Source organism: Marmota flaviventris, chromosome 8, assembly GCF_047511675.1.
Source record: "Marmota flaviventris isolate mMarFla1 chromosome 8, mMarFla1.hap1, whole genome shotgun sequence".
In the NCBI taxonomy this organism is placed as follows: domain Eukaryota; kingdom Metazoa; phylum Chordata; class Mammalia; order Rodentia; family Sciuridae; genus Marmota; species Marmota flaviventris.
In genome coordinates, this window is record NC_092505.1 from 56,097,264 (window position 1) to 56,122,033 (window position 24,770).

The following is a 24,770-nucleotide window of genomic DNA, read 5'->3' on the forward strand; positions in this document are numbered from 1 at the left end:
CAAATTATTTTGGGAATTAGGCCACACAGAAAAAACACATTTCAAATCCAGACCAAAAAAGCAGGCAAATATTGCATTCACTTTAGTATACAAAAGAGGGTATCTTTGCTCTCATGGCACAATCTAAAAGCAGTATTTCAGGGGGCTGGGGATGTGGCTCAAGTGGTAGTGCGCTCGCCTGGCATGCGTGCGGCCCAGGTTCAATCCTCAGCACCACATACAAACAAAGATGTTGTGTCCGCCGACAACTAAAAAATAAATAAATATTTAAAAAATTCTCTCTCTTTCTTAAAAAAAAAAAAAGCAGTATTTCAGAATCACCAAAATTAAAATAAAACACATCAGCAGCAGGAAAGAATGCACTGATTTCAAAAGGCTTCAACTGACAGATGTGGTGGTGCACACCTGTAATCCCAGCAGCTTGGGAGGCTAAGGCAGGAGGATTGCAAGTTCAAAGCCAGCCTCAGCAAAAGTGAGGCACTAAGCAACTCAGTGAGACCCTGTCTCTAAATAAAACACAAAATAGGGCTGGGGATGTGGCTCAGTGGTCGAGTGCTCATGAATTCAATCCCTGGTACCCCCTTCCCTCCCCGCCAAAAGCCTTTAATTCCAATATATTCCTTAAATATAATCCTGGCAACTTGCAATAGTCTCACTAGTGGAAAGAGCCCACACTAGGAGATTAGAGTTGTGTGCTTAGCTATGTGACATGGGTAAGTCAGGAGGATCTGCTCACCTTGGGCTCCTCCTGCTCAAGTGAGGGTAGCTACTACTTCCCCTGCACTACAAAACTACTCTGTACTCAGACTTGCTTTTAGAAGTCAAAGTGCAATATAAATGTAAGATAATGATCTCACACACCTTACAGGCTGAAGAGATGCTTTCTCATGAGCCTAAGAACTTCTTTAAAACCCATGGCCAAAATATTTCCTTCCAAACTCAGTTTCTTTGGCAGCAATATGACGCGGGCAGGGAAGCTCTGTAACCACTCGAGATGCAGGCACCAAATAATGAAAGAAAGCATTTATAGACATAAAACATTATTTATACCTGTTTCAATTTTTTTTACATTAAGATATAAACATCCTCTTATCCAAAATATTAGTGAAAAACAAAAACAAATTTAGCCTTTAAAAAGAGCTGGTGTGGAGTTTTCAAGTGTCCTTGCTGAAAGATCCAAATACCAAACTTATATAACTTATCAATTCCATAGAAAGGAGGTAGCTCCTGAACCAAAGAGAGCTACAAAATACCAACACACAGCAGAATCACAATTAACCAGGACGTTCCAACTTCCTGTTTAATTGACCATTTACAAGAAAACTCTTTATTTCAATCATTAGTTTGGAAATCCTTTCTAAATTGAACCACTTTACTTTCTTGGCTTAGTAAGTATAACATGCCAAACATAATTCAATGTTGTTTTGATGATTTAGGATCGTATGATGCCTTGGGGCATCTCTCTCAGAATATACATAATTTCTGTGCAGTCTTGTTAAGAGGCAGCAAACTGGAGTGAATTGGAGTTTCTTGTTTTAAATAAATCCCTGACACCATAAGCTTTTTGTCATCCTTTATCTCATTCTCCTTAAAGGAGGGGGCGGGCAAAGGTTCTAATTAAGATCTCATAGTTCTAGTCAAATCCACATACACTGGTTCAGGCAAACAAAGCATCCAATGACTTTACCCTCTGGACTATTTCTTCTACCTAATAAATATGCTCAGTAACACGAATTACATGTACTGGGGTCCACTGCTTTGGGGAATGATATGAAATTTCAGTATCCTATGAATTCCTTGTTTGAGAACTTTTCTTTAAAAACAAAGGAAAATTAATCACTCATGGAGTTGACTAATAAAACAGTTGTAGATTTTGCTAAAGGAATCAATCTGGGCTTCCTATATTAATTCACAATGGCTTGAAAAATCTTTCTAATGATATCAGAAAGTAACTTAAATTCTCCCAGATACTAGCTGTTCACCCTTCACCCCAAAACAATAAAATAGCAAGATATGTTGCTAGGAAAGTACTGATGCTGATTCTGATTCTGATTAGTACTGTCCAATATTTCCATAGTGCAGGACCGTACCACTGGTGGCGCACAAAGCAGAATTAAATAATGCTTAATCATAGTGAGCATGTCTTCCCTTTACAATTTTCTTTTATCCTCTGATTATTCCACAAAGACAACCTCATTCTGCTGCTGGGTAATCTTTCTCTCTCTCTCTCTCTGCCACAAAAAAAAAAAGGCCTTTAAGATTCAGAAACTTGGCAGGCATTAGTTCTACCTAGAACTGAATAACTTTTTGTGTTAATTTTATTTATCTTTTTTACCTTCTATACACGGCAAACTGATACTGGTTTTCCATGTGGGGTATGATTCATTGATTTTTAAACTATTTTAAAATTTAAGAGATAAATATGTACTAATCTAATGAATCATATTTTTAAGAAATGATTTCAAAAGAAATGACAAACATGGTCTAGAAAGGAAACATACGTCACTGTATTTTCAATACTTGTAATGTTCCAGAGATGAGCTCACCACAGCCTTCTCCTACATCAGGTGATTTTCAGAGTTAGGACTCAGGCAAAAATAGAAAAGAACCAATTCCACACCATCCTGGACTTCATAAACTCTTGGTACTATAAATGTGCAAATAATCTGGTATTGAGCACAGTCATTTGTTTTAAAACATACATATTCCCATTTATGCAGCATCTTTTTGTTTGGTCTATACTTGTGCCTCACAAAGGCAAGCTTAGGTTGTGGAGTTTCTGTTTGGTCCTCAGAGCAAGTCCCATGCCTATGTTTTGACGGAACTCTCTGGCGAGGATCAGGACTACAGCCCAGGTCTTCCAGTGGCATCTGACTGCTTTTTCCACGGCCCTGAGGAGACAAGTCTCCTCCTCATGGTAACATCACTCCCAATCTTCTGAGAGTTTTCCTGGCAGGTCTTGCATGCTCACAGGCATGCCATGCTGATTTTCAAAAAAAAAAAAGTAGGAGAGAAAGAAAGCAAAGCTTCCCATTTGTGGTGACTAATTTCTTCATCACAGTGGCAGTTAAGAAATGTCCTCTCCTTTCTCCCTGAAGCCAAAGCAATACTTCTGATAGGTGGTGTCAGACATCATAATCAGGAGCCTTGCCCTGGGCTTGCCTCAGCCAGATCTGCAGTGTCACAAAGGCTCCCACGGTCACATGGAAGAAAAGCTGCCAGAGGTTGCGCAGTTCATAGAGATACATATTGCATAGACAGATTAAACCAAGAGTCAAAAAAGACTTGACATTCCGCCAGCCGGTGTAGTAGACAAGTAAATAACACTGTTCAAAATATAAAAATGAAAGATGATTAGGGCTACAAGAAAAGAAATCCATGTTTCTAATATAAGTCTGTAACGGATCAGAGAGTAAAATATGAGAACAGAATATGGGTATTTTTCATTGAAGGATAAGATAATGTAATATAGCTAAGATATTCAGCTATGAAAGTTCCACAGCTTGAAAGAAAAATAGATTTTTCCTTTTATGTCTTTCATTTTTCAAAAGAAACACATTTTGACTCATATTTTAAATGGAAGCACAATTGAATGATTCCCTTGCAAACAGGCTGGGCAAATTTCCCAAGGTGATAGGTAACCAACATGCATCCTCAAGGCCTCAAGGGGTTCCATTCTCATTCTGAAAAGTACAAAAAGTTCACACACGCCATTCAGTAAAATGCATTCTTCGATAACCTGAATCTGAGTGTTAATGAAATCAACAAATTTTACTGGTTCCCCATTGAGTGCAAGGAATTATGCCAGGTACAGGATCTGGGCGATCATCTGGGGGAAGACTCATTCAAAGGATATTAACTAAGGCCTGCTACAAGCCAGGCATTGCTCTTCAGTTGTGAGTAAACCAAAGAAAGCCCTTGTTCACACAGAGCTTACATTTTAGTGGGGGAGGATTTTATACATATTTTTGATATATGGTACCAAATAATCACATGTTGAAGAAGATAAAATGATAAAGCAGAAGAAGGAATAGAGAATGACAATGAGTGCTGTTTAGATGAGACAGTAAAGAAAGTGCTCCCCCGTGCCCCCTACCAATCCAGGCATTCCCACTTTCCTGTCTTAATTTTCTTCACAACATACTATGAACACACTTGAAAAAATGCTTATTTTGTTTGTCATCTATGGCCTTCCAATAAAATCTAAGTTTTGTGAGAGGGAAAATTTTAACTGTTTTGTTCACTCCAGGGGCCAGAACAGCGCCTAGCATGTCATAAGCACTCAATATAATCTGTTGACTGAATGAACTATTTTCTAGAAGATGTCTAAAATTCACAACCTGGAAAATATAGAAATTACATATGATCACAGAGTTTTAAGGAAAGGTCTCTGTGAAATTGTATCCAGGATTTTATCTAAATTATTTTCATTGTGGAATAGAAGGCTGAATTTTTTTTCTTTAGAATAATTTTAGAATTATTTAAACATAGTGTCACAGCAAAGGCTGTGAGGCTGCAGAAAAACCAACCAATCACATGTTGTGTTAGGAATGTGAAACAGTACAGGCACTCTGGAAAATCAGTTTGTTGGTTTCTCAATAAAATGACCATGTGACCTAACAACTGTACTCCTGGGTCTTTATCCCAGAGAAATAAAAGCTTATGTTCAAACAAAAATGTGTACGTGAATGTTTCTAGCAGCTTTATTTATAATAGCCCAAAATTAGAAGCACCAGCTATCTTTCAATGGGTGAATAACGAAAAATATGGTGGCATATCCATGGAATACTATTTGGCAATTGAAAGGAACAGACCATTGATTATGCGAAGAACCTGATGATTCTCCAGAGAAATATGATGAGTAAAAAAATACCAACACAAAAGGTTACCATTATGAAATGAATTGTGCACCTCCCCCGCAGATATTTATATTGAAGTCTAATCTCCAATGTGATGGAATTAGGAAGTAAAGCACTTGGGAAGTAGGTTTAGATGAGATCGTGAAAGTGAAGCTCCCCTAATGAGAACAGTAACCTTATTAGAAAAGGGCTTTCTCTCTCTGCCATGAGATGATACAGCAAGAAGGCAGCATTCTATAAGCCAGGAAGGGTGCCTGTACTTCATCTGTCAGCATATGATCTTGGCCTTCCTACCTTCCAGGACTGTAAGAAATAAGTGTCTATTGTTTAAGCCACCCAGTCTATGGTATTTTATTATAGCAGCCTGACTAGGACAATTACAAATCATACGGCTCCATCTATAAAACATACTTAAGACAACGTGAGGTATCCTTGTCTGACAGGAATGTTCTGTCTTGACTGCATCAATATCAGTATTCCAGTTGTGTACTGCATTACAGTTTTGCAAAATGGTATCATTGGGGAAATTAGGTAAAGGATATATAGGATGTCTTCTACAGCTCTATGTGAATCTATAATTGCCTCAGAATAAAAAGCTTAATAAGAAAAAGCTTACACTTGTCTAAAGCTTACTTTTTAAGCAATTATATACATACTATACACACACATATATAAAGAGAAAGTGAGAGTAAGAAGTGTTGCAAAATGTTAACAGAAGTAGCAGTCTTTTCTTCCACTGTTTTGTTAACTTAAAAGTTTTTAAAATAAAACTCTGAAGGAAAAGTAATAGTCTCTAGTTTCTCCACTGACCTGTTCTCCTAGTTGAAATATTCCTTATCAAGATTAGCCCTAAGGGTTAAGGGGGGTAGCTCAGAGGTAACGTGTTTGCCTAGTCTGTGCAAGGACCTGGGTTCCATCCCCAGCACTCCAAGGGAGGAAAATTAGTCCTAGTTAAGCTCTGTGCTTCCATAAGCATCTGCATCCTGTAGAAAAAGGTAAAAATCCATGTAGGTATAGCCATTCAAGTCTGACCTAATTTATTAAAACACATCCTGACAATTGGAGATAAAACATTTTATATGGTAAAATATAACTTCAGAAAACAGTGTTATACAACAATAAGTGCTGGCGAGGATGTGAGGAAAAGGGTACACTTGTACATTGCTGGTGGGACTGCAAATTGGTACGGCCAATTTGGAAAGCAGTATGGAGATTCCTTGGAAAGCTGGGAATGGAACCACCATTTGACCCAGCTATTCCCCTTCTCGGACTATTCCCTAAAGACCTTAAAAGAGCGTACTATAGGGATACTGCTACATCGATGTTCATAGCAGCACAATTCACAATAGCTAGACTGTGGAACCAACCTAGAGGCCCTTCAATAGATGAATGGATAAAAAAAAGTGGCATTTGTACACAATGGAGTATTACTCAGCACTAAAAAATGACAAAATCATGGCATTTGCAGGGAAATGGATGGCACTAGAGTAGATTATGCTAAGTGAAGCTAGCCAATCCCTAAAAAACAAATGCCAAATGTCTTCTTTGATATAAGGACAGCAACTAAGAACAGAGCAGGGAGGAAGAGCATGAGAAGAAGATTACCATTAAACAGGGACGAGAGGTGGGAGGGAAAGGGAGAGAGAAGGGAAATTGCATGGAAATGGAAGGAGACCCCCATCGTCATACAAAATTACATATAAGAGGAAGTGAGGGGAAAGGGGTAAAAAAACAAGGGAGAGAAATGAACTACAGTAGATGGGGTAGAGAGAGAAGATGGGAGGGGAGGGGAGGGGAGGGGGGATAGTAGAGGACAGGAAAGGCAGCAGAATACAACAGTCACTAGTATGGCAGTATGTAAAAACGTGGATATAGGCCTGGGGATGTGGCTCAAGCGGTAGCGCGCTCGCCTGGCATGCGTGCGGCCCGGGTTCGATCCTCAGCACCACATACAAACAAAGATGTTGTGTCTGCCGAAAACTGAAAAATAAATATTGAAATTATCTCTCTCTCTCTCTCTCTTAAAAAAAATATTTAGAAGGGCTGAGGATGTGGCTCAGAGGTTAAGTGCCCCTGGGTTCAATCTTCAGTACCAAAAAAAAAAAAAACGTGGATATATAACTGATGTGATTCTGCAATCTGTATACGGGGTAAAAATGGGAGTTCATAACCCACTTGAATCAAATGTATGAAATATGATATGTCAAGAGCTATGTGATGTTTTGAACAACTAATAATTAAAAAAAGAAAACAGTGTTATAACTACTGAGCTTAGCATATTTAAAAAACAGGCAGTTTCATGCCTGTCTGTATAAAAAGAAAATTTTTTGCATTTTTTTTCCTTAAAATATGAATTTATTTACTTCTCTCAAGTAAAAGAATACTTGAGTGATACTGTTCCACCCTGAGGCAACTCTTAAAACTGTTCTGAGAAATACAAGAGGTATGCCCACTGTAGAGAGCACTGGTTCTACAGTTACACAGATAAAGGTTCAAATCACTAACTAGCTATGAGAACTGTTGAGACCTCAGTGAAAGATGGTGATGACAATAGGCTCAATGTGGGGCTTTCTATGAGGATTTAATGGTACAGTGAGGATAAGGGATTTAGTGAAATGTAAGAGTTCATTGTATTCTGCCACTATTATTATGCATTTAAAATTATTTTAACAAGGCAAAGCTTATATTCTAGAAGAATGACTATTCATGAAATTATTTTAAAGTTAATACCTCATATTGTTTTAGAATCAAATGAAATCATGCACATCTGTTATAAAGTTATAACTATATAACATCATAAAAATTATACAAATTAGGATTTGTTTTAGATTAAAGATAGCTTGATATAGTGGAAATAACCTGACATATAAAATCTGAAAACAGTTAAATCCTGATTTTTCCACTTTCTGGAATAGCACTGAAACTGCCTCAGTTTTATAATTTTCAAAAGTGAGATAATATCCTTTGTAAGACAGGACTATTGAGCTGAAAGAATAAAATCTATACAAGAATAGTTCATAAAATTAAAGCACTATGTGACACTACCAAAGACAAGTTTTCACATTACCTGCATGAAGTATCATTCATACTGATACTTATCAAAATTGACAGAAAAATCCTGAATTGAATAGCTAGGAAATATTAAGAGATTTATTTTTAAAAATGAGAAGAATTAAACTAAAATTTCTAGTATGTATTTATATAAAATTCAAATACATATTTTCATTAAAATATTTCCCTAAAAACATCTATAGAATTTCAGATAGCCTCATATTTGTGGTTCTGAGTCCTTTTTTCTTTATAAATCAGAGGAAGTGTTCTAATAAATGTTAGGTCAAGAGGTATTGCTTGCTCTAACATGTTGTAACAAAAAAATATTCCTGAGTTTGGGTCACTGGCATGGTTATTCAACCCTTCCCTACAATTCTGCTCTTTCTCTGGCCTTGGAAGAATCTCTATATCATTCAGGTATAAAAGCTTTTCCCTCTCTAAATCTCTTCTCTATTTGGTCTTCAAGTCCTAGTGGATCTTCCTTTTCCATGACAGTATTTTCCTAATCTTACTGTCATTACCACAGTTTAGATCCTCCTTATTTTCTGCCTATAATAACAGGATCACCTCCCAACTGATTTCCTTGCCTTCAGTTTTTCTACTCTTATAATACATCTTATTCATCACTGCTAAATTTAAAAATCCCCGAATTCTGTTTTTTCTGTCACTCCCTACTCAAAAACTTTCCCTAAAGTATAAAATCCTCAGCCTGGAGTATATATAGAGACTGGAAACTGAATAACTAATCACCAGGAAATCTTGAAGTAGCCTTTCCTGCCACAGGAAGATTCATACCACCTCTGAAACCCCAACACAGTAAGAAGGTCTACATTAAATTCAGTGGGATCTATGTCCACTCAAAATGGAGATAGAGGTCACAAAGGTAACAGGTTCAAATTGAAAGAGAGGCCAAGAATTCAGAAATTATTTTTTATTTAAAACACACAAGCAATTATTAGACAATAAAGGCCAAGCAATTTCGTAAAAATAGGAGAGAACCTACCTGGTAAAGGCAAGCTGCTGTTCCAAGAAAAAATGCAATGATGTAATTAAAATCCTCACCATCACTCTGTAAAACACAAAATGAAAGATTACTTTTTTTCCTGGTGTAAACCTATTTCCAAAAATAATCCTCTAGAGCTAAGCACTGTGGCACATGCCTGTAATCCCAACAACTCAGGAGGCTGAGGTAGGAGGATCTTAGTTTGAGGTCAGCTTTAGCATCATAGAGAGGCCCTCAGCAACAAAAAGAGACACTATCTCAAAATAAAAAGGACAGGATGTCCCTCAGTGGTAAAGCACCCCTGGATTCAATCCTCAGTGCTCCCAATGAAAAAAAAATCCTCCAAGCTAGGATATGACAATGTTTATTCACAGTCAAAAATATTACAAAGTGGTACATAAAAGTCTCAAGAGCCAAATGCAGTGGCACAAATTTGTAATCCCAGAAATTCCAGGGGCTGGTGGTGAGTTCAAGGCCAACCTCAACAACTAGCAAGACCCTAAGCAACTTAGTGAGACCCTGCCTCAATATTAAAAAAAAAAAAAAATTAAAAGGGCTGGGGATGTGGCTCAGTGGCTGAGTATGCCTGGGTTCCACTCTGCCCCCCCCACCAAAAAAAAGCCTCAAGAATTCTAAAATACAAAAGTAAAATATATCACAAGACCCAAGGAATGGGAAACCAAAGAGGACTACAAATGTTCTCTGTCTCTTGGCCTCCCTGATCAATTTCATTTCACTCAAGAGAAGGTGAAAACCACTGGAGAAAAGTTCCCTCAAAAAGCAACAAGCCTCTTTCTGTTCTTCCTGTTCAAGAATCTGCTTAAAATGCACAATACCCCAGCAGCTGACAAGTTATTTCTGTTCATGAGGGTCACTACTTGACTCAAATAAAAACTGACAAACTTTACAACCTAGTAAGCATATGTGTTCAATAAAATAATTTGACATGATTAAAAAAAAAAAATGTGAAAGCTGAAAAGCTACTGTCCACTAGAGTGTGCTAAATCCCAATGAGAAAAGTCAGGAGTAGTCAGTCATGTATGCTACGCTGGAAAACAGCGAACCAGAGGAAAAACAGATCATGTGTGAAATATTTCTTGGAAAAGAAAATGAATGGAAACATGTAATCACCCAGGGTTTCCTATTTATTTTGGACCCTCTTAAATATCTACATGCATTAATTTCTTTCAAAGTATTTACGAAGTAAAACATAAAAAGTCTAGCCAGGTATAGTCTGTTTTTCTTCCATACAGGAACATTAAATTTGGTCATTTTTTGTTTTAGAAAAAATGTCTTTATACAATGAAAAATCCCACAAGACACAGGAGGGTCTCTCATGACTATGTCTTCATAAGACAGTATAAAAGAGAAAATTCCTTTTGAATTGGTTATTGGGCCACACAGCTGTCTGTAAGGCAGGGGGAGAGTGACTTATCCTAAGGAGAAGATCTTAAAACAAGTACCATTAAAGTGCTGGGGCTGTAGCTCAGCGGCAGAGAGCTTGCCTTGCAAGTGTGAGGCACTGGGTTTGATCCTCAGCACCACATAAAAAATAAATAGATATATAGATAGATAGATAGATAGATAGACAGACAGATAGATAGATAGATTTAAAAAGAACCATTAATATCTCTTGGATGCTTAGGACAGTACTACCCCAGAGGCAAGGAAGGTCAACATGAAACCTTTCTACTTTAATAATTCTAAGATTTAAAAAAAGTTCTGCTTAATATTTTTTAGTCCTTTATTTTCTAAATGATCTTTTTCCTAATTATAAAAGTTCATGCTCATTGTAGAGAATGTGGAAAATATAGATTACCCAAAGAAGAAATTCATACAGTCCATAAATATAGTTCTGGGAGAATTACTATTAAACCTTGCAGGTATTTCCTTCTGACCTTTTCTATGTGTGAGTGTGTGTAATGATACTTTCATACACTGCTTTTTAGTACTTCACATTATACCATAAACAATTTCCCAACATATTAAATATTCCTCAAACACAGAATGTGAAATGATTGCATAACCTTTCACTATAGGGAGAGACCATAATTTAATTAGTGTCCTATAACTGGATATTATTTTTCCTCTAAATTTACACTGTCATTTTAAAACTCTCTTGTCTTTGGAACACATAAACACATGTTTCTGGAGTCAGACCTGTGTTCAAATCTTTCTTTATAAGCTGCATTATTTTAGACCATTTATTTAACTTTAATTTTCTCTTTTGAGGAAATATTTCAAAAAACAAAGAAAAGCAGCTGGCATACAATAAGTACTTAAAAAGATTCCCTAACTTCTCTCCCTGGAGTTATTGTCTGCATAGCTTTTCTGATAATCACATTATTTTTTAGTATTATTTAGACCTCTTGTGTACTGACCTTATCTTCTCAATCAGACACTAATCTTTCTGAAGGCAGAAAATAAATCTGACTATTTGCATAAAACTGGGCACAAACAGTAAGAATTCAATAAATGTAGGCCAAATTGAATTGTTCTTTGAAAACACATTCTTTTTATGAACACATTCTTCCCCTCAATAAATAAATATTCACTAAGCACTTATAAGCCAGGTACTGTGTTACTAGACCTAGGACAGAAAACAATAAAGACCATGTTGATTTAAGGTGCTCACACTCTTGATTAAGATGGCAGATAAAAGGTTGGAGATGCAACTCATTGTTAGAGCACTTGTCTATCATGCATGAGGTCTTGGGTTTAATCCCCACCACCATGGGGGAAAAAAAAGCAGGGCTTAAATCATAAATCAACAGTTTCTTCTCAAAGTGCTAACCGATGTAATGCATGCACACATGAGAGGCTGGGAGAGTCCACTGGAGATGCGTCTCATTCTGTCTGGAGAAGAAAAAGGTCAGGGAAACCTTTCCACAGGAAATAGAGTTTAACCTGGGTAATGTACACTGAACAGGTAGACAAGGTAGGAAAAGAACTGTAGGCAAAGGGAACTGCACAGTCTTAAAGAGGAGGGCGGATGACTCCAGTGTTTCTTGTTTAGGCAATAAATGAATGCTATCATGCATTAAGTTGGGAATATAGAGAGAAAGTAATTTGGGAGCAGAAAATATTGAGCTCATTTTCAACATGCTATTTTGGAACTACAAGAGTGACATCCAAATAATAGCAATTAGCAGATATTTAAGTCTGCTTCAGGAAAAAGTTTGGAAATCTAGTTTGGTAGCCATCTACTTAAATAGTAGTTAAAGGAGAGGCCTATGACAACTAAGTACAAGTCTTAATTCTTGACTGGCTCCTCAACTGGACAGAAAGAGAAAGAGAAAAAAAAATAATACAAAGGACATTTTGGCAGCAACTATGGAGAGATTTTCTACTAGTAAAACTGCATCGATCTTAAATTCCTTTATTGTCAAAAGGGTATGTAATTATGTAAGAAAATATCTTAGCTCTTAAGATCTACGTACTGAATAATTTTGGAATAAACTATAATGATATCTACAATTTCACTTTTAAATAATTCAGAAGAAAAGAAAGGTAGGTATATACAATAGATGTTAACTGCATTGTTTTTCAAACTTTTATGTAAGTTTGAATTTTTTCAAAATAGGATGTTGTGCAGCATGGGGGAAAGGCAAATAAAAAGGGAAAAAATGCCATGTGGCCACTAAAAAGAACAGAATAGACATCTCTGTACTGAGATGAAAAGATCAGAACAGTACTAATACTAATACTACCACCATCTATACAACAAAAATTTAGAAGAATAAGTAAATATACAAATAAATAAATATTAACACAAAATTTCTCTAGTGGTATAAACCAGTGGTTGACACTGAGGAAAAGAAATGGGAAGAGAATTACTTTTTATGAAAATTACATATCAACTTCTGTAGGCTTTCAAATTTGTCATGCATAGGGACTGAGGGTATAGCCCAGAGATAAAGAATATGCTTATTATTTGCAGGTCCCTGAGTTCAATCGCCAGCACAAACAAAAAAATTATAGTATGTTTTATTGTTATATATGTATGTATGCATGCATGTATATACATTAACTTTTTTAAAAAACCATTGTCCAAAGAGAAGGTATAGTTAAAAGACTATCAAACCAACAACAGAATACTGAAGAGAGAAAGGAAAGCAACAAAGAAAGTCAGAGAGAAGGAGACTGTGTGTGTGTGTGTGTGTGTGTGTGTGTTTAAAGGACAAGTGGAAGAAGAAAGTTTATAGAACAAACAGGAAAAGGAAGAGAAAGAAAAAACAACAGTGAAGAAAATGGCTGCATGGAAATGAAGGGATGAGAGCTTGTCAAGAAGAATGTAATACATGGAATTAATAAGACTGATTTGTTTTACTTGCTTCTGTTTTCTTTGTGGTACTGGGGATTGAACCCAGGGCCTACTATATGGTAGGCAAGTAGTCTACCACTGAACTACATCCCCAGCTACTTCTAGGTTTTCTAAAGTAAACATTTTTCTTTGAAATTAAATGAGTTATTTTTAAAAGGAGAAACTAGATGATAAATGAGATAAGGCAGAGAAGACACACAAGGACCTTGAGATTAGATGCAGAGTGTGGCAATCAGGATACTGGTGAGCTTAATGGTTGGTGTCTGAGTATTATGGGGACAGAGAAGAGATCATGGTGGAATAAAAAAAACAGAGGGTAAGGGAATGGGACAACACATGTAGTTTACTTTTTCAAAAAATTAGGAGAGAACATAATCAAAGTGTTTTTTTTTTGGTTTTGTTTTTATTTGTCAAAGAACAGCAGGGCTGCAGGGAAAGAGCCCATAGAGAAGAAACAAACAAAAAGCAGGTGAGGGCAGAGATCAGGGGAAGGTGGGGACAGAGTGGGAATAGGTGGAAGGAATGGGGAATAGAGGCAGAGAAGAAGGCAGAAGGAGTTTGGCAGAGCCAGGGAAAGGGGGAATACAGGTAAGAAGTTTAAATAAAAAATTTAAAAACATCACTATTCACCTATGGGGATGCTAGGGTATCAATATTTTGTTTTGAAAACAAAAGGAAAGAATTTTTTTTTAAAGTAAGGATTACACAATTGTCACAAAATACACTAGAATAATATCATTAAAATGTTTAAAATAATTAGGGAACATTCTCTTACTAATATGGAGTGGAAAAGGACAAAATATTATAACAGATACATACATGCTCATGTATACTTTATATATATCAACATAAATGTCTATTATCAGGCAAAATTGGGGAACAATTTTAATTTTATTTATACATATTATCCTAATTCTTTAACAATGAATGGATATAGAAAAAGGAAAAATGTTTTTATTTCTTTGAAAGAAATCAAGCACTGCATCTTAAGCACTGATATTATGCCACTAAATAAATCAAAAATTTCTGTTGAGCTTCAGCAGTTCTGTACTTTCCAAGGTGTTAACAAGTCTATAGGAAATAAAGAAGGCAAGAAATAAAGCAAGTTGATTACTTCTGCTTTATAGTAGCTACTATACTTTTAGAATCAGAGAAGCTGACAGCATTGGTACTGAGGCAGTCCTGACTCATGCAGTCTAAAACCTTCCTCCTGCAGAATAGGAAGATGAGATCCAAGAAGATAAAGTCACCTCCAATGGTCATGAAGTTAATTATTGTACTGGCAGAGAAGACCCAGGTAACTTGATTTACAGGCCAGCATTTCTACTGCTGTTATCAGAGGACTCAATGTTTATCTAAAGTACCATACGTAAATTACTTCTAGGATAACATTAGTGTAATTAATACTGTTTCAAGGCTGATCCTTAAAGGAATACAGGTAATATAAGCCATTGTGATAAAGTTTATGCATACATGAGTTGTCAGTTTACAATAACAATTAACATCTCTAAAATCAGAACAAAGTTAGAAAGTCAAAATATTTTTTTTTATTTTATTTTTTTAGTTGTGGGTAAACACAATGTCTTTATTTTTTTTTTATGTGGTGCTGAGGATCGAACCCAATGCCTCACTTGTGCTAGGCAAGCACTCCACCACTAAGCCACAACCCCAGCCCGGGAAGTCAAAATAATTTAATTTATAAATTACTATGGAACACTAAAGCAAATTTACAATAAAAAAAAAAGCTACACTCATCCTAAATCTCTTCAGCCTGAATTTAGACACACACACACACACAAAAAAAAAAAAAAAAAAAAAAATCATTGCTACATATTTTAATAAACTCCTCACTATCTCCCTAAGAGGTAGTTATTAATCTAGAAGAAACTTATGCTGAATCTTAACATTAACAATATAGGGGTTGGGATTGGGGCTCAGGTAAATGGGGCTCATTTAGAGCACTTGCCTAACGCGTGAGGCACTGGGTTCAATCCTCAGCACCACAATAAAATAAAGGTATTGTGTCCATTTATAATAGGAATGCTGATTCATGTGGGTCCTCAAATTCAATGTACCTCAAACACAAAATTACATGCTAGAAGATAAATGTAGCAATTATTTTTAGCATTCTAAAGAGTATTTAGAATTCAAGACCTTAAAACACTTTAGTAATATCTTTAAGTTATTCACTCAGAAAACACACCACATATCAAAATTCTGACTCCTGAATGCGGAGGATATCCTAATGAGGATACTTAATCTGGGTACTGTCTTTTCCTTCCTTTATCAGCACTATGATTTGACTGATTTCATTGCAGGTAATTTCAAAACAGGTAAAGGCTTAAATTCTGTGTCCTGGGATTTGCACACAAGCCTACACAGCAGACAACCTCAGAAAGATCTATTTGTACTGACCAAAAATTATCTACAGTAATTGTAGAGATTATTCCCAACACAGTGATAAACCAGAAAGAAGGCTCCCACAGTATGTCTAGGTCCAACTGCTTCAGTGAAAACAAAAAAGATCTTTAATATATGTTGTGATCAACAATCAAATAGACTAGTAAGGGAAATTTAAAATTAGAGCTCTCAAGTCACCAATTTTGTATCTTTTTTCTTTCAGATTAAATTGGACTAAGGATGTACTTGCAAAAATTAGTCTAGTTTGCACCCCTGAATTACTCTGCTTAAAACTATCATTGCATCTATTTGCATTCTGATATTTCATCTTCTCCATCCCATCTTTTATAATACAGAATCTTTAGAAGACAGATGCTATACTATATATACAACACTATACAGCACTCCCTTGTTCATCCTCACAGCAAGACATGTAAAAATATTTCCAAGCACCAGTCACTTTACCACATTTTTCTCCAGGGGAATAAATTCCCAATTACTAGAGCAATGGGAATCTACTTTTGGTTCAATTAATTTCTAAAGGTAATGATTCTCATTTAGATGAAAGGATTAGAATCTGCTCGTAAATCTTTTTAAACTTCCAATGGGTCACCAGGCATAGTGGTACCCGACTGTAATTCCAGGGATTCAGGAGAGTGAGGTAAGAAGATGACAAGTTCCAGGCCAGCCTTAGCAACTTATCAAAGCCCTAAGCAATTTAGTGAGACTCTGACTCAAAATAAAATATAAAAGGGGTTAGGAATGTGGCTCAATGGTTAAGTGCCCCTGGATTCATTCCTATTACAAACAAAACAAAACAAAAAAACACAAAAAACTGCCTTCAAGTGACAAACTATATGTGGACTACATTCTTTCCTACTTTGCACTTTCTTCCTCTCTCTTCTGAGATTCACTATTTCAGAAACTTCAACTACTGATAAGAATGTATGTGGAATATATCACATGGGCAATAACAGAACAAAGATTTTTAAACAATGCTAAAGAAACACACAGTCAGATGCAAATGCCCTGTTTACCTAAGAGCAAAGAATCCCATATATAACAATTTATAGTTATTGGAGTCAGATATGAAGAAAATGCCAATGGAGTAAATTCAGTCTACAACCACAGTGAAGAAGAAAGAATTCCATGTGGATCATCAGAAAAATACACAAGCACAGACAGTCTCCAAATTATAAATTACATTCTGATTTTAAAAAGACCACTCCAGACTCTTTCCTAGACATAATTTACCCAATTTCCCTTTCATATCCCTCACCAGTAAGAATGATGAACTGTTTAAAGCAAACAAATAAAATTCTTTGAAGCATCTAGGGCAACTGTAGAATCTAAGACAGGGGAAGGAGGAAGTTTAAAAATCCAGGGAAAATGTTCATTCTTTCCTAGACTCCCACAAAAATATTGATCTTTACCTGAAATTTTTATTATTTGGTAGTCTACCAATCAAGTTGGATTACAAAAGTTATCTTTTTCCCCTGCTTATCTATCAGGTGCTTTTTATTTATTTATTTATTTTTTGGCAGTGCTGGAATCAAACCCAGGGTCTCATACATGCTAGACAAATGCTCTACTACTGAGCTACATCCCCAATCCAATACACTTTTATTATTTAAATTTTGAATAAGTAATTTTTATATGATTCAATAAGTAAAAAATAAATAAAAAGATATTCAGTGAAAAGTCTCACTCCCACTTCATTTTCCCCACCTGTCCAGTTCCCACCATTGTTTATTACTTTCTTATCCAGAAGAGTTTATTTATACATATTTATGCAAAATAAAACATACTGATTTTCAGGCAGGTGAGGTATGGGGGCTGAGCAGGGACTGCTGGGTGCAAGGTTAAAGGAAGGGGACTGACTCTCATTGGCTTTCTCAAAAAGGTCCTTGTTCTAGGCTGGGATTGTGGCTCAGTGGTAGAGCGGTTGCCAGTGTGTGACACTGGGTTCGATCCTTAGTATCACATAATAAATAACATAAAGGTATGTGTACATCTACAACTAATTTTTTTTTTAAAAAGGCCATTGTTCTGAGAAGCACAACATTGTATATATGTACCTAGCAACTTGTATTAGATCCCTGAACCTGGCTCCATTCTGGTTAGAGATCTAACACCCTCACTCAGCTGTGTAAAGAAGGAGGCTCAGTCCCTCCATGGGCAGTGAAGGACCACTCCACCCCTTCCTAAGAGTGTAACAGGTTATACTTAGTGTTGCTAAATGGAGTCACAATTAAAAAACATCAAAGCCCAGAGAACATTCTTCTCTTTCCAGTTTTTTCATTTTTATTAAGGAGAAAGTCTTTTCTTTTTAGTGTTGGCTTTTTAAAATAAATTTCTTATTTAAAGCAGTTTTACATCTACAAAGAATTGAGTAGAGAGTTCCTCTATACCCCACTTTATCCCCTACTCAGTTTTCCCTAGTAACTCTTGCATCATATGATATATGTTACAACTAACCAATACTAATTATTATTAATATCCATAGTTTATGTGAGGGATCACTTTTTGTGCTGCATATTCTGTGGCTTGACAAATGTATAATGAAAGTGTCCACCATTAGTAACATACAGAATATTACTGTTGTAAGAATATGTACCAGATATTTATCCCTGGCTCTCCCTCTAAACCCCCAGCAACTAGAGAATATTTTTTTACTGTCCATAGTTTTGCCTTTTGCTGAATGTTATATAGTTGAAATCGTACAGTATGTAATATTTTTCATACTGGATTTTTTACTAAGCAATACACACTTAAGGTTATCCATTCCTTTTTTGCAATTTGATAGCTCTTTTTATTACTAATAGTCCATTGGATGGATTATTACAGTTCATCCATTTACCTTTTAAAAGTCACCTTTCTTAGTAACTTCCACTTTGTGAAATTATGAATAGAGCTGATATAAACATTCATGTGAAGGGTTTTATGTGGATCAAGCTTTCTACCCCCCACCTGGAAGATATATCTGAGAACACTACTGTCAGATCACAAGGTAAGGCTATGTTTAACTTTGTGAGAAACAGCAGACTGTCTTCCAAAATGAATATACCATTTGCATTCAACAGCAAATGAGAGCTCCCTTTGTTCCATATCCTCCTCAGTATTTGTACTTTTAATTGTGGGTTCCCATCTCCTGGTCTAACAAGTATGTAGTGGTATCTCTTTGTGTTTAATATGCAATTCCCTAGTGACATATGATGCTGAACATCTTTTCATATGCTTATTTGCCATCTGTGTATCTTCTTTAGTGAGGTATCTATTTGGAATTTTTACCCATTTGTTAATTGGGTTTGTTTGATTTCTTTTCTTTTTCTTTTTTTTTTTGAATTTTAAGAGTTCTTGGTGTATTTTGGAGTCAATCCCCAGATTGATTTTACAAATATTTTCTCCTAGTCTGTGGCCAGAAGTTGTTAAATTTAATGAAGTCCAACTTATCATTTTTTCCTCTCATTGTGCTTTAAGTGTTGTATCTAAAAATTCACTGCTAAACCCAAGATCACATATATCACATAGGTTTTCTTCTAGGTTATCTATGAGAAGTTTTAAGATTCTGTGCATTACATTAGGTCTGTGAGCCATTCTGAGTTAATTTTTATGAACGCAATAAAATCTATATCAAGATTCACTCTTTTGCATGTGGATTCCCAGTTATTAATATTATTTGTTGAAATGACTATCCTTTCTCCATTGAATTGTTTTTGCTTCTTTGCCAAAGATCAATGAACATGTGAATCGTCTGACTCTACTTTGTGTACAACTAGAGACATTAAAAATTGTGCTCTATATGTATAATATGAATTGAAATGCACTCTGCTGTCATGTATAACAAATTAGAATTTTAAAAAGGTCAATTGACAGTATGGATATAGGTCTACTTCTGGTCTCTCTATTCTATTCTATTGGTCTATTTGTTCTTTTGCCAATATTGCACTATTTTTAAGTATTGTAGTTTTATAATAATAAGTCTTAAAGCTGGATAATATGAGTTCTTTAATTTTGTTGTTCTTCTTCAGTACTGTGTAGACTATTCTCTCATGTTTGGTCTTTGACTCTAGTCCTGTCACAGAGCTCTTAAGATCTTTGTAATTTCCTGAATTATAGAGGCATCTGACACAGAACTCCTAAATCCCTTGGAATTTCCTGGGTGATAAGAACATCTTTTGTTCTTAGGCAACTCTTGGTGGGCTCTTGTGTGGGGGCTGGTTACCAGAAAGACCAAGCCATGATTGGAAGCTGGGAAAACTCTGCTCCATCCCGTTTTCTGGGAGAGGAAAGGTGGAGATGAAGTTAATAAGCAATCATGCCTTCCTAAAAATCTCTAAAAGATGGAGTTTGAAGAACATCCAGGTTGGTGAGCACATCCATAAATGAGGGCAATGGTATCCCTTAACCCTACAGGGACAGATGCTCCTGTGCTCAGACCTCCCCCTATATACCTCTTCATCTGGTTATTCCTCTGTAAACTTGTAATATTCTTTATAATAAATGGGTAAAGATGTTTCCCTGAGTTCTGTGAACCATTCTAGCAAATGACTGTATCAAAGGAGGGAGTTGTGAGAAGATCCAAGTTACAGCCTTGGTTGTAATCACAGGTGACACTGGATTTGCAACTGGCAACTCATCTCATATTGGGGGAGGAACAGTCTTGTGGGACTCCACCCTTAACCTGTGAGGTCTGTGGTAACTCCAAGTAGACAGTGTCAGAATTGACTTGAACTGTAGAGCACTCAACTGGTGTTGAAGAACTGGTTAGTGTGAGAAAACCTTATACACACCTGATAGCAAAAATGAAGTTCTAGAAGTACAGAATGCCATGAGTGAGAATACAAAACAAAACGGCTTGCTTTTCTCTGTACTCTGGCCTTTCCATATAAACTTTAAAATTACTTTATCAATATCCACAAAATATCTTACTAGGATTTTTATTGGGATTATGTTAAATTTATAGAACACAATAGGAAGAACTGATACTTCAACAACATTGAGTCTTCTTATTTGTGAACATGGAATCTCCATTTATTCAGATATTTCTTTTTTTTTTAATTTTTTATTGTGGGTTGTTCAAAACATTACAAATTTCTTGACATATCATATTCCACACTTTGATTCAAGTGGGTTATGAACTCCCACCTTCACCCCATACACAGATTGCAGAATCACATCAGTTACACATCCATTGATTTACAAATTGCCATACTAGTGTCTGTTGTGCTCCGCTGCCTTTCCCGTCCTCCACACTCCCCCCTCCCCCCTCCCCACCTCTCCCCTCCCCTCCCCTCCTCTCTCTCTACCCCCTCCACTGTATAACCCTGAGGGTCTCCTTCCATTACCATGCAATTTCCCTTCTCTCTCCCTTTCCCTCCCACCTCTCATCCCTGTTAAATGTTAATCTTCTTCTCCTGCTCTTCATCCCTACTCTGTTCTTAGTTACTCTCCTTATATCAAAGAAGACATTTGGCATTTGTTTTTTAGGGATTGGCTAGCTTCACTTAGCATAATCTGCTCTAATGCCATCCATTTCCCTGTAAATTCTATGATTTTGTCATTTTTTAATGCAGAGTAATACTCCATTGTGTATAAATGCCACATTTTTTTTATCCATTCGTCTATTGAAGGGCATCTAGGTTGGTTCCACAGTCTTGCTATTGTGAACTGTGCTGCTATGAACATCGATGTAGCAGTGTCCCTGTAGTATGCCCTTTTTAGGTCTTTAGGGAATAGACCAAGAAGGGAAATAGCTGGGTCAAATGGTGGCTCCATTCCCAACTTTCCAAGAAATCTCCATACTGCTTTTCAAATTGGCTGCACCGATCTGCAGTCCCACCAGCAATGTACAAGTGTACCCTTTTCCCCACATCCTCGCCAGCACTTGTTGTTGTTTGACTTCTTAATGGCTGCCAATCTTACTGGAGTGAGATGGTATCTTAGGGTGGTTTTGATTTGCATTTCTCTGACAGCTAGAGATGTTGAGCATTTTTTCATGTACTTGTTGATTGACTGTATGTCCTCCTCTGAGAAGTGTCTGTTCAGGTCCTTGGCCCATTTGTTCATTGGGTTGTTTGTTCTCTTATTGTCTAACTTTTTGAGTTCTTTGTATACTCTGGATATTAGGGCTCTATCTGAAGTGTGAGGAGTAAAGATTTGTTCCCAGGGTGTAGGCTCCCTATTTACCTCTCTTATTGTTTCTTTTGCTGAGAAAAAACTTTTTAGTTTGATTAAGTCCCATTTGTTGATTCTAGTTATTAACTTTTGTGCTATGGGTGTCCTATTGAGGAATTTGGAGCCCGACCCCACCGACTGTAGATCGTAGCCAACTTTTTCTTCTATCAGACGGCGTGTCTCTGATTTGATATCAAGCTCCTTGATCCATTTTGAATTCACTTTTGTGCATGGCGAGAGAAAGGGATTCAGTTTCATTTTGTTGCATATGGATTTCCAGTTTTCCCAGCACCATTTGTTGAAGATGCTATCCTTCCTCCATTGCATGTTTTTAGCCCCTTTATCAAATATAAGAAAGTTGTAGTTTTGTGGATTGGTTTCTGTGTCCTCTATTCTGTACCATTGGTCCACCCGTCTGTTTTGGTACCAGTACCATGCTGTTTTTGTTACTATTGCTCTGTAGTATAGTTTGAAGTCTGGTATCGCTATACCGCCTGATTCACACTTCCTGCTTAGCATTGTTTTTGCTATTCTGGGTCTTTTATTTTTCCATATGAATTTCATGATTGCTTTCTCTATTTCTACAAGAAATGCCGTTGGGATTTTGATTGGCATTGCATTAAACCTATAGAGAACTTTTGGTAATATCGCCATTTTGATGATGTTAGTTCTGCCTATCCATGAACAGGGTATATTTTTCCATCTTCTAAGATCTTCTTCTATTTCTCTCTTTAGGGTTCTGTAGTTTTCATTGTATAAGTCTTTCACCTCTTTTGTTAGGTTGATTCCCAAGTATTTTATTTTTTTTGAAGATATTTTGAATGGAGTGGTTGTCCTCATTTCCATTTCAGAGGATTTGTAGCTGATATACAGGAATGCCTTTGATTTATGCGTGTTGATTTTATATCCTGCCACTTTGCTGAATTCATTTATTAGCTCTAATAGTTTCTTTGTAGACCCTTTTGGGTCTGCTAGGTATAGAATCATATCATCTGCAAATAGTGATAATTTAAGTTCTTCTTTTCCTATTTTTATGCCTTTAATTTCTTTCGTCTGTCTAATTGCTCTGGCCAATGTTTCGAGAACTATGTTGAACAGAAGTGGAGAGAGAGGGCATCCCTGTCTTGTTCCAGATTTTAGAGGGAATGCCTTCAGTTTTTCTCCATTCAGAATGATGCTAGCCTGAGGCTTAGCATAGATTGCTTTTACAATATTGAGGTATGTTCCTGTTATCCCTAGTTTTTCTAGAGTTTTGAACATAAAGGGATGCTGTACTTTGTCGAATGCTTTTTCCGCATCTATCGAGATGATCATATGGTTCTTATTTTTAAGTCTATTGATGTGGTGAATAACATTTATTGATTTCCGTATATTGAACCAGCCTTGCATCCCAGGGATGAATCCTACTTGATCATGGTGTACAATTTTTTTGATATGTTTTTGTATACGATTCGCCAGAATTTTATTGAGGATTTTTGCATCTAGGTTCATTAGAGATATTGGTCTGTAGTTTTCTTTCTTTGAAGTGTCTTTGTCTGGTTTAGGTATCAGGGTGATGTTGGCCTCATAGAATGAATTTGGAAGTTCTCCCTCCTTTTCTATTTCCTGAAGTAGCTTGAAAAGTATTGGTATTAGTTCTTCTTTAAAGGTTTTGTAAAATTCTCCTGTATACCCATCCGGACCTGGGCTTTTCTTAGTTGGTAGTCTTTTGATGGTTTCTTCTATTTCCTCAATTGATATTGGTCTGTTTAGGTTTTCTATATACTCCTGACTCAATCTGGGCAGATCATATGACTTAAGAAATTTATCTATGCCTTCACTATCTTCTAATTTGTTGGAGTATAAGGATTCAAAATAATTTTTGATTATCTTCTGTATTTCTGAAGTGTCTGTTGTGATATTGCCTTTTTCATCCCGTATGCTAGTAATTTGAGTTCTCTCTCTTCTTCTCTTCGCTAGCATGGCTAAGGGTCTGTCGATTTTGTTTATTTTTTCAAAGAACCAACTTTTAGTTTTGTCAATTTTTTCAATTGTTTCTTTTGTTTCAATTTCATTAATTTCAGCTCTGATTTTAATTATTTCTTGCCTTCTACTTCTTTTGCTGTTGTTTTGCTCTTCTTTTTCAAGGATTTTGAGATGAAGTATGAGATCATTTATTTGTTGGTTTTTTCTTTTTTTAAGGAATGAACTTCAAGCAATGAATTTTCCTCTTAGAACTGCTTTCAATGTGTCCCATAGATTCCGATATGTTGTGTCTGTGTTTTCATTAATCTCTAAGAATTTTTTAATTTCCTCCTTGATGTCTTCTATAACCCATTGATCATTCAGTAACCTATTGTTCATTCTCCAAGTGATGTATGCTTTTTCCTTCCTTCTTTTATCGTTGATTTTCAGTTTCATTCCATTATGATCAGATAAGATGCATGGTATTATCTCTACTCCTTTATATTGTCTAAGAGTTGCCCTGTGACATAATATATGATCTATTTTTGAGAAGGATCCATGTGCTGCTGAGAAAAAAGTGTAACTGCTTGATGTTGGGTGGTATATTCTATATATGTCAATTAAGTCTAGGTTATTAATTGTGTTATTGAGTTCTATAGTTTCCTTATTCAACTTTTGTTTGGAAGATCTGTCCAGTGGTGATAGAGGTGTGTTGAAGTCTCCCATGATTATTGTATGGTGGTCTATTAGACTCTTGAACTTGAGAAGAGTTTGTTTGATGAACATAGCTGCACCATTGTTTGGGGCATATATATTTATGATTGTTATGTCTTGTTGGTGTATGGTTCCCTTGAGCAGTATGTAGTGTCCCTCTTTATCCCTTTTGATTAACTTTGGCTTGAAATCTATTTTATTTGATATGAGTATGGACACTCCTGCTTGTTTCCGAAGTCCATATGAGTGATATGATTTTTCCCAACCTTTCACCTTCAGCCTATGTATGTCTTTTCCT

General features: G+C 36.2%; 1 protein-coding gene across 2 annotated transcripts in view; it reads right to left on the bottom strand.

Moving 5' to 3' along the window:
• Sec22a (SEC22 homolog A, vesicle trafficking protein) overlaps window positions 1-24,770 on the bottom strand; it is an 81,494-nt gene that overhangs the window by 13,815 nt on the left and 42,909 nt on the right. For both annotated transcript variants that reach the window (XM_027936185.2, XM_071615277.1), the window contains 2 exons: window positions 8,914-8,979; window positions 862-3,326 (listed from right to left, as the gene is read on the bottom strand). In XM_027936185.2, the coding sequence (XP_027791986.1) occupies window positions 3,126-3,326; window positions 8,914-8,979 (267 nt within the window). In that variant the 3' untranslated portion in view covers window positions 862-3,125. The remainder of the gene's footprint in view (window positions 1-861; window positions 3,327-8,913; window positions 8,980-24,770) is intronic.